Genomic DNA, 10,666 nt, shown 5'->3' on the forward strand with positions numbered 1-10,666 from the left:
TGCCGCAGCATGTTTGTGGAAATTGTCTGTGCGATGGAGCATTCGACTACTAGGTGGGGTTTGTCAGAGGGCTTCAGCCCCTCTGGGCTGAGTACTCATTAGGCCTGTTTGAAATTCTGGCAGTAGCATGAGGTGGTTCCCTCGTATCATCTGGAGTTGAAAGGCCTCTATTCCTTGACACCCTAACCATCCTACTAGTCTAGCCTTGGGGGTTAATTTATAATTTGTTATTTTGAAAATGAAAATAGTTATATATATATAACTATTTTCATTCATTCTGAATATATATATATATATTCAGAATTAGCTGAATGAATTTATCACAGTGCTTCAAATAAAAAAAAATGTATTCAAGAGTACCTAGCAGGTAGGCAGGGCTTGATAAATAGGGATGATTGAAAGCAGCAATCTCTGAAAATCACAAATAACTTCACCTTATCTGAAAGTCAAGGAGGGGTGTGGAGAAAGTCGAGGGAGGAACTAATATTTGTGTAGTGAAGTTCTTTTCACCGAAGGCTTGGATGCATTTTTGTTTTGTTTTGAGGTGCCCATGCCCAGCAGCGCTCAGGGATAACTTGTACTAGTGCTCGAGGGAGTTGATGTGGTACTGGGGATCAAACCAGTGTAGCAGCCAAAGCGACTGCCTGCAAGATCTCAGTTCCTGTACTCTTTCTCTCCAACCTCTTTTAATCCTTGCACCTCATTCTCCAGATACAGGGAGATGTAGATCCCTCTGGAAACAGTGTGGACGGGCATTAAGGCTTCTGATTCCCAACAGTTGGGTTCTTTCTATACTCTGTTACAGCATACCCTGACACTTGGATACATATTTTTGTTAATATCAAATCTTTGTGAGGGGGGCAAGGGAAAAAAAGTCAAATCTCTGATGATTCTAGAAAAGGAAATAGATTACTGGGAGTAGTACTAGTACCTGGTTTTTGTGTGTGGTAATTGTGTGTGTGTGTGTGTGTGTGTGTGTGTGTGTGTGTGTGTGTGTGTGAAGTCATATGATGCCCTTTTTAGAAGACTTTATTAACTTCCCTTTATGGCAAACTTGGAGGGGCTTGAGCAATAATACAATAATAAAATAATACAGATAATAAGGCATTTGTCTTGCATCTGGATAAATCAGTTTCAATTATCCAGAATCGTATATGGTCTCCAAGCCTTCCAAGAGTGATACCTGAACACAGAGCCAGGAACAAACCTTAAACATCACTGTGTGGCCCCAAAACCTGAAGAAGAAGAAGGAGGAGGAGGAGGAGGAGGAGGAGGAGGAGGAGGAGGAGGAAAAGGGAGAGGAGGAGGAGGAAAGAGAAATTCAAGAACCCCTAACAGTCCCATCTCACTTTCTAGGAACTTAATTTAGAACAGTTCCTGGGGATAGTTGGAAGACTTGAAAATCTCTGGAATGTCACTGTCCAGTTTTGAAATAATTTTGTAAATAGGTTTCTTCCAGGATGGTTCTGAGTCTTTCCCCATGGAGACTGCCCTGAAGAACTCCTGTAGTGTCAAGCTGGCAATTTCCAAGAAACCTTCCGGGACCTATATTCCCAAAGGGATCCACAGGAAAAAAAAAGAAAAGGGCAAGAGAAGATAAATGAGATTGGGGAATCAGAACCCAGAAACCTCTGCCACTATATTTCCTAAAGATAGCCACTACCAGCTTGCCCAGAAGGTGCACCTCTCAGAGTCCCCAGCACCTCCATCAGAAACAAAACTGAAAATGATGACAGTGGGCCCGGAGAGATAGCACAGCGGCATTTGCCTTGCAAGCAGCCGATCCAGGACCAAAGGTGGTTGGTTCGAATCCCGGTGTCCCATATGGTCCCCCGTGCCTGCCAGGAGCTATTTCTGAGCAGACAGCCAGGAGTAACCCCTGAGCACCACTGGGTGTGACCCGAAAGCCAAAAAAAAAAAAAAGAAAGAAAGAAAATGATGACAGTGATGAATTAGCCATAGGAGAAAGCCTGGGAAGAATATCTCCTTCATAGAAAGAGCCCAAGATGTCACTCCCTCCTGCAGGTTTTCCATTCCCTATTACCTAATGTCAAAAGATGTGCCCAGAAGTGTGTGACTGTTGCACTTCCTCTTACCATTCTGGAGCTGGATCATAGGACTTATTGGAATCATTCCTGCTTCCATGGAGAAGAGGGTTTAAGACTATGTTACAGGAGCCAGAGAGAGAATACAATGGGTGGGGCATTTGCATTGCACACAGCTAACCAGGGTTTGTTCCTGGCATCCTAGAGGACCAGTCTCCTGAGCTCTACCAGGTGTGGTTCCCTCTCCCAAAAAAAAAATATATCTTTCAGGATCCTGCAGAAACTATCCCAGGTCCTCCAGATGCAGTGTGGCCTGGCCATCACCACTATTGACTGTCTGCCTGCCACATAGAGGGAAGGTGTGGCAGGGCAGCTCCTCCCACAGGCCATAGTTGTATGTCCAGACTTCCGCTGATGAAGATGGCTGTGCTCAGTTCTTCTCTTTCTCAGAAGTACCAATAGTCAGAATTTTGTTGTTGTTGTTGTTGTTGTTGTTGCTGTTGTACTTGGGACACACTCGGTGATGTTCAGGGGTTACTCCTGGCTATGCACTCAGAAATCACTCCTGGCTTGGGGGATAATATGGAATGCCAGGGATCGAATGCAGTCCATCCTAGATTAGTGTGTGCAATGCAAATGACCTACCGCTTGTGCCACTGCTCTGGCCCAGCAGAATTTTTTTTATCACAGTCAAGTGACAGAGGCAAGAGGAAGGAAGGGTAGTGGGCAACTCCTGGCACCTGTGGAACCAGAGGCCAGCCTGATACCGGGGTGTGTGTGTGTGTGTGGTGGTGCATATGTTCCCAGAGAGCCTCCCCACCCCTAACTGGAGAGCCAAATCTTGTTTTCTTGTCATCTCCAGAAAGGATTAGAGGGCATCTTCCATGAAAGGCCCACAAAACTGTGCTCATGAGAATAAAAAAATAAGAACCCAATGATGGGAGGGCTGGAGAGCTAGGATGGTGGGTAAGACACACATGGCCTTGCATATAGCTGATCTAGATTCAGCCTCCAGAACTATATATGCTTCCCCAAGCACAGAAGCAGGAGTAAGTCTGGAGCAATGCCATATGTGCCCCCATCACCCAAAATAACCCAATGATGCAAAGGGTAAAAATTGTAAAGGGAATCTTTGGCCAAGGCATAGTGCTTCATGGGCCTCCTGGCACTAAAGCAAAAAGCCAATAAGTCATGGTCTTCAGCAGTCTGAGTGGCAGCCTCTGGCAGACCCCAGCTTGAGTTTCAGTGAGGAGACTGGCTGCATTCACTGATATTTGAAGGAAAGCTGCTGAGGCTTTGTCATGACTCAAAGGCTGGCCCCAAGCTCCCTGCCTGTCCCACATGGAAGAAGATCTGATTCAAAATGTCCAGTCATACAGGGAAGATGCTCACAGGGCCCCCAAGTACATGTGCTTACCTCAAAATCATTGCCCTTGTTATAGTGCATATTCAGAGTTCGAAACAGTTCTGAGTCTCGGAAAACCGCCAGTGTCTGGGCATTTGTGACTCCATCTGAGATTGCTTGCCGGGCGGATTTCTCCATTTGGATGTAATAAAACTCACGAAAGTTGCTGAACCACTTGATCATCTGGGATGTAATGCAGCGATTAAACTGTACAAATGGAGAGGGGGGGGGAGATCCATCAAGTCAGACTTTGCCATGAGGTGCCGTGAACTGTCAGCATTCACTTCATCAGCAGAACTAGTAAGAAAAAAACAACCTCAGCCAGCATGTAAAGGGGCTCCTTTAAAGAAGTCACAGCAGAGGTTGGGGTCATGGTACAGCAGGGAGGATGTTTGCCTTGCACACATCCAGCCCAGGTTTGAGCCTGGCATTCCATATGGTCTCATAGCCTGCCAGGAGTGATTCCTTGAGCACAGAGCCTGGAGTAAATCCTGAGCATCACCAGGTATGGCCCAAAACAAAAAAACAGCAGCAGCGCTGAATTAAGGGCTTCACAGTGTAGAGCACATGCATGTAGGAGGCTCCAAGACGCAGACATTATGCTCCATGCACCTGGTGATCCCGCTATAGGCCTCACACTATCAGGTCAAAAGTCCAGCCAGGGGCCCGGAGAGATAGCACAGTGGTGTTTGCCTTGCAAGCAGCCGATCCAGGACCTAAGGTGGTTGGTTCGAATCCTGGTGTCCCATATGGTCCCCCGTGCCTGCCAGGAGCTATTTCTGAGCAGACAGCCAGGAGTAACCCCTGAGCACCGCTGGGTGTGGCCCAAAAACCAAAAATAAATAAATAAATAAAAGTCCAGCCAGGAGGAGCCTCTGAATAATCCCTTGCATCACCAGGCATGACAAAAAAAAATATGTATGGGGCCGGGCGGTGGCGCTGGAGGTAAGGTGCCTGCCTTGCCTGCGCTAGCCTAGGACGGACCGCGGTTCGATCCCCCGACATCCCATATGGCCCCCCAAGAAGCCAGGAGCAACTTCTGAGCGCATAGCCAGGAGTAACCCCTGAGCGTCACAGGGTGTGGCCCAAAAACCAAAAAAAAAAAAAAAAAAAAATATGTATACTCTTATCTATTTAGAATTTTCACCCATTAATAACTTTTGTTGATGTTTGTTTTGGGGTCACACCCTGTAACACTTAGGGCCTACTCCTGACTCTGTGGGGTGCTAGTGATTGAATCCATGTCATCTATGATCTATGTCATCTATGGGTAGGCAAGCGTCCTACCCACTGTACTATCTCTCCAGCCTCTGAAAAGCTTTGTATGGTTCTTCAATGTAAGATTGAGAGGCACCAGGATCAGAGTCAGTGTGGGAGCAGCTCCAGTGTGACTGGGTAGAAGACCTACAGGAAGGGTGAGGATGGAGAACAGAGAAAAGTTTATCAGAACACAGAATTTCAGAATGTATGGAAATCAGAGTATGGGTCAGGGATCCACCAAGCAATGGAACACAGGAGAAAGACCTGGAACATACCAGAGAGCAGAGAGGCAAGTGGAATACAGAGCCCTAACTCAACAGCCCATAAAGGAGGCCCATGGGAATACACAGAGGTTTAATTCCACTAGTGTCACAATTTGTGTGCACCTTCATGCACTTATGAATCAGAGTGTTGAGGGGCTAGAGAGAGTACAGCATGTAGGGTGTTTGCCTGTCACACGGCCATGCCAGATTCAATCCCAGGCATTCCATATGGTCCCTTAAGTCCCCTAGGAGTGACCCCTGAGTGCCATCAGGAGTAAGCCCCCCAAACTTCTGAAACAGCAAGTTGACTGTAAACTTGACAATTGTCCAAGCCTTTCTGTGCCCACCCACCCCACCAACCCCCTGTAATTTTCCAACAGACAGAACACCAAGCTGGAGGCTCCATTTTCTAAGGTTGCTCCTCCCTGCCTTGCCCCCCTCCCATTTTTTGGTGGGGACCATACCCAGAAGTGCTTACTACTGGCTCTGTGCTCAGAAATAGCTCTTGGCAGGCTCAGGAACCATATGGGATGCCAGGGATTGAAACCGGGTCTGTCCCGGCTAGGCCGCATGCAGGGCAAATGCCCTACTGCTGTGTTATCACTCCAGCCCCATCCGGCCTTGCTCCTGGCCCTGTGCTGTTGGAGATGTCATAGTTGGGAAGGGGACAAGGGAGCAGATGAGGCTTACCTGGACATCAGGAAAGTAATCCTTCAGGAGATTGGAACTGGGATAGCGTGTGAAGAAAAACATGAGTTTGGCCTTCTTCAGGTGAGCTGGGTTTAGGCCCTCTTGGATTTATCCCGGTGTCAAGGAAAACTGATGCTAGTTGTGAAATCACTATTCAAGTGGGCACATAGACTCTACCTCATGCTTTGTTTTGTTTTGTAGCCTCACCTGCTGTGCTCAAGGGTTATTCCTGGCTTTAAATTCAGGGATCACAGGACCATCAGGGTGCTAGGGATAGAACCCCGGTTAGCTACGTGCAAAGCAAACTCCCTTCCCACTGTACTATTGCTCCGGCCCCTCCTTATACTTTATTTTATTTTCTCCCCTTTTTTTCCCCATTTCTGTCTGTAGCAAATCTGACCAGACAGACATTTTTGTCAAAATGTTGATCCTGTCAATGTACAATATTCCTTGTGTGAAAGTCCAGTGGGATATAAGGTAGCAAACTCCACTTATGGTACCTGTCCTTACAATAGGGAGGGACGAGAATCTTCTGAATCCCCAAGTAGAGATATACTTCACTTCTCTGCCTGTTATTTTATCGAAAAAGTGAGAGGAGTGAGGAGGTCTGTGGCCAACATTCAAATTTGGCCTTTGACTTGGAAGCTGCCACTTTACCCCTCACTCTGTTCAAGGAGCTGCTACTGCTTGAGTCCACTTGTGCCTTCCCTGCATGGCAGAATTTGTCTGTCCTCCTCAACTCTCTCATTTGCCCCTCATTCCTTGAGGGGGCCCTTCCTTGCCCAAAGGAGGCCTCCCTCACACTTTGCTGCCAAAGCTTCTTGGTTCAAACCCCTGCAGTATCTGAGACTTACTGGGATCTTGACTCCATGTTTATCTCCAGCTAGACTGAGCTCCTAGAGGGCAAGAACTTTCTCTTCATCACTGTGCCATGTGCCTGCCCCAGTACTGAGAACACAGCAGGTGCTCAATAAATGCATGACAAAGTGGTCAGCCTTAATCCGTGCATAGGTATGAAAGTGCCATTCTGGTCTGGTCCTCACATTGGAAACATCCCTCTGCCTTGAACCAGAGCAGGGAGTGTTGAGAAGGAAATATCTGTCCACGAGTCTTTCTGGGGGCACAGAATAACCAGGATGGAGAGATAGTACAGAGGGAAGGGCACTTGCCTTGCACGTGGCCAACCTGGGTTTAATCCACAGCATCTCCTATGTTCCCTTGAGCACCTCAGGAGTGATTCCTGAGTGCAGAACCAGGAGTAACCCCTGAGCATCACTGGGTGTGGCCCCAAAACAAACAGAATAACTAAGATTTGGTTGAGAGCCGCTGACTAAGCTCTCTGGGCTTTGTCCTCATTTCACAGGGTTTCTGGGAAAGAGCTGCTGGCTTCTCCCCAGGCAAGTAGAGCAGAGAACTTTTGGAAGCTGAGTTTAATTCTTCTATCTTGGCTGAACTGGGAAGTTGGCTTTCACCAGCTTTCCATTCACAATCACATACATGGCAAGAAAGTCCACCTATGTTGACATCACTTTATCTCCAAGAAGCTTTGCAGTGGTGGCTAGGGAGGGGTTTTAGCCTGGTCTTTGTAGTTTCTGTCTCCAGGAAAGCATCCAGAGGATGACCAAGTTTTGGAAGGATTTGCTAACATCAAACCCATGGACAGTAGGGGGCGCTCTTGACCTTCAGGACAGTAGTGACAGGTGTGGCTGGCCATGAGCACATACATGTATCCTGCCACCCAGATGCCAACTCCATACACCTAACCTGCCACACAAGCTCTGCCTCTGGAATGTCCAAGGGAAGTAGCATGAGTTGAGCTCAACTCCCCCACAAAAAGCATCATCCCGAATCTGTTCTCAAGGAACTTTAGATGCTTATTGGATCAGGAGTCTGGAGCTACCTCCATTTTCTTGGAGCAGAGCTTCTCAGCTTACTTGACCTACTGCCCCCTTTCTGGAAAATAAAAAAAAAATTATTCAGCATTCCTTTCCCCTGGAAATGTATCCTTTTTTTTTTTTTTTTGGTTTTGATTTTTGGGTCACACCTGGTGTGGCGCTCAGGGGTTACTCCTGGCTCTGTGCTCAGAAATAGCTCCTGGCAAGCTCAGGAGACCATATGGGATTCTGGGAACTGAACCAAGGTCTGTCCTATGTTGACCATGTACAAGGCAAATGTCCCACCGCTGTTCTAACTCTGGCCCATCCTCTTTAATTTTTATCCCAATCTAGGATGCTTGGGTTACTTGGGGTTCTACACTCAGGAATTATTCCTGGCGGTGCTTGGGGAACCATATAGGGTGCTAGGAATTGAACCCAGGTAGACTACATGCAAGGCAAGCACCTTACCTGATGTATTCTCCCTCTGCCTACCTGGATATTTTCCTTCTTTAAGTAGGAAAAGCCTGCCCCCTAATTTCACTTGTGGCTCATGTGTCCAGCCTGAGTGGGTTTATAGTAAGACCGGAACACAATGGTGATCACATCCAAACCCCTGTAGACCAGCCTGATCCCTCTGCCTTCTCCAATGGGGCCTTCCTAAGACCCCACCTATCTCACTTGTCCTATCAGCTACAGCTGACAACCAATTCCTTAACCCAAGGCCTCTTCCCCCTTCCAAGCTCTCTGGGCTCAGGGAAACACTCTCTACCCCAATTTTCTGTCTCAAATGTTTTTGACCCTTCAACAATATACCCCATGAATGATTTGGGAGCCAATTGGTGGGAGTGGGAGTCCCACCTCAGATCATTCGTGCATGGGTGAATGGGCAGCAGACAACCAAATCATGGGGTTCTTCTTCCGCTGGAGTTTTCTCATGTTTTGGAAGGCAACTTGCATCTACAGCCCTTTCATACCCGAAGGACTTGGATAGCTGAGGATCTCGTGTATGGCAAATTATTGAAGAAGGGACAGAGCAGTGGTACAGCAGTAGAGCATTTGCCTTGCATGCGGCCAACCCAGGACCAACCTGTTTCAATCCTTGGCTTCCCTTATGGTTCCCCAAGCCTGTCAGGAGTGATTTCTCAGCACAGATCCAGGAGTAACTTCTGAACATCGCCACGTGTGGCCCAAACCCCTCCCCCTCAAATTTTTTGTGGGGTCACACCCGGCAGTGCTCGGGTTATTCCTATGCTCAGAAATTGCTCCTGGTAGGTACAGGGGACCATATGAGATGGCGGGATTTGAACCACCAACCGTCCTGGATCGGCTGCATGCAAGGCATATGCCCTACTGCTGTGTTATCTCTCTGCCCATCCCCCCACCCCCCAAATAATTTGATGAAGGAACTTCGCAAGCATCTATAAATCCCAATTACTCAGGAATCTAGTTCCTGGGCCATTTTGGACGAGGCCCAGAGCTGGCTGTGGGGCCATGGTGGTATGGATACTCTGGTCCCCTTAGCTGGGCCACCACGCAGAGAATCACAGCCATGCATAAAGGATATATGGACCAAAGGAAAAGGGGGGACCCCTGCAACAGCCTGTAGGCCACCCTCCATCTTCACAGAGGAAAGAAGGGGCAATCCTTCCAGAGTGGGAGGCGTGAAAGACAAGGGGTGCTGCAGCTGGAGCGCTCCCCCAGGGTGCAGGACCAACTCTGAGCAGGCGTGAGTTTGGGGAGCTGAATCCTGGGGGAAACCACCGCTCCAGTGACCTTTGGGTCCGTAACCTAGTAGCTGGCGGATGAGCTGGCTTTCCTGGATGTGAGCAGGCACAGTCAATGTTTGGCTTGCTGGGGACCCCTGATAGAGGCTGGGGATTATTCTTGAAGATTCTAGAAGCTTGGCCCGAGAGAAGTTTCCCAGGAGGTGCCCACCTTGTGGCGGAGCCTTCCTGGGCCATGCAGCCAGAGGAGAGGGGTCTTTGCTGGCTCCTGGCTCTGGGGGGCAGGGCTGGCCTGCATCATCTTCCACCAGCCCTTGGAAATTTGTGCTCAACTGAGCCAAGTGGCCCGCTGGGTCCAGCAGCACCTTCTGTAACACAGAGTCCACAGCCTGGGACATGGCTCTGGTCAGTTCTTTGTGCAGGGTCGCCAGCAACTCTTGTGCTTCAGGAGGCAGGAGCCTGGGTTCCTCAGCCTGTGTACTGAGCCCAGATGCTCTGTGCCCTTCCATCTTAGAGAGGTCTCCACTTGAACCCTGTTGGTGACTGCTGTCTTTGGCCCAGGGCTGTGCCCCATAGCAGTTCCTCTGCCTGATATTGAGAGGGCTGTGTCCCTTCTTAAAACCTATAGGGCCTTGGGCTGCATCCCTGGGCTTGGCCTCTTGCAGAAGATGCTCCTGCAGATCCTTTAGCTGCTGCTTCAGCAGCTGCAGTTCTTCCCGCACCCGAGGGCCCCCCTTCCTGCCGCCCCAGTCCCTGGCAGGACCTGACTGCAGATGGCCTTGTTGCATGGGAACACTCTGCTTCCTCTTCCTCTCTCGGGCAGTCTCCAGGCAGTAGGGGCCAGCCCTGGCGCGGCTACTGCCTAACCCCAAAGGGCTTGCAGGGAGGCCCATCCCTCGGACGATGGTTTCCACTCTGGCCCTCTTTGCCTGGATATGTTCATCCTCAAACCATTCCGGATCGATGAGGCTGGAGCTGGGGACCTGGCTCCAGGGAATGGAGGGATTACTGTCCTGTTCTTGGGGGGACGGACTGCTCCCAACTTCCACACAGGGTTCAATCAAGGGTGGAGAGTGCAAGTTGAAGTTGGGCTCCATTCTTAGGCTCCACAGCACTTACTCAAACCGTGGGACAGGCCTGATGAAGGTCTTCAGTTGGGGTGCACCCAGAGTGAGCTATGATTTTTTTCTCCTTACTTTTTTTGCAAGCACTGTTCATAGAAAAGGGTTCAGAGGCAGTGTTTGGAGTGATCCTCCAGGGCAGACTCTGAAATCAGAGATAAAAGGTCAGATGACTTGGGCTTCTAGAATCACTGACTTTGCCAGGTCTCCCACGAGGCCACTGAAGCCTTGTATCTGTGCTCTAGAAAGCACAACTGCTAGGCTAAGAGACAAACTCTAGT

The 10,666-nt window shown here is 48.9% G+C and overlaps 1 protein-coding gene across 1 annotated transcript; it reads right to left on the reverse strand.

Moving 5' to 3' along the window:
- Positions 1-1,365: 1,365 nt before the first annotated feature.
- On the reverse strand, positions 1,366-10,361 carry PROX2 (prospero homeobox 2). The gene is made up of 4 exons (XM_049770707.1): positions 9,105-10,361; positions 5,664-5,771; positions 3,453-3,657; positions 1,366-1,535 (listed from the first exon to the last, which is right to left on the reverse strand). Exons 1-4 carry the CDS (start codon positions 10,359-10,361, stop codon positions 1,366-1,368), a joined length of 1,740 nt encoding a protein of 579 aa, XP_049626664.1.
- Between the last annotated feature and the right edge of the window lie 305 nt (positions 10,362-10,666).

The sequence above is a fragment of the Suncus etruscus genome, chromosome 3 (genome assembly GCF_024139225.1).
Source record: "Suncus etruscus isolate mSunEtr1 chromosome 3, mSunEtr1.pri.cur, whole genome shotgun sequence".
In the NCBI taxonomy this organism is placed as follows: Eukaryota; Metazoa; Chordata; class Mammalia; order Eulipotyphla; family Soricidae; genus Suncus; species Suncus etruscus.

What these genes read in the sequence shown, in the direction of transcription:
- PROX2 (XM_049770707.1), bottom strand. Translation starts at nt 10,361, where the DNA reads ATGGAGCCCAACTTCAACTTGCACTCTCCACCCTTGATTGAACCCTGT. An exon ending in CCCCTTTTCCTTTGGTCCAT is followed by an intron (nt 5,772 to 9,104) that starts ATATCCTTTATG and finishes ACACCGGGATAA; the next exon opens with ATCCAAGAGGGCCTAAACCC. An exon ending in TGATTTTGAGGTAAGCACAT is followed by an intron (nt 1,536 to 3,452) that starts GTACTTGGGGGC and finishes AGGTCCCGGAAG; the next exon opens with GTTTCTTGGAAATTGCCAGC.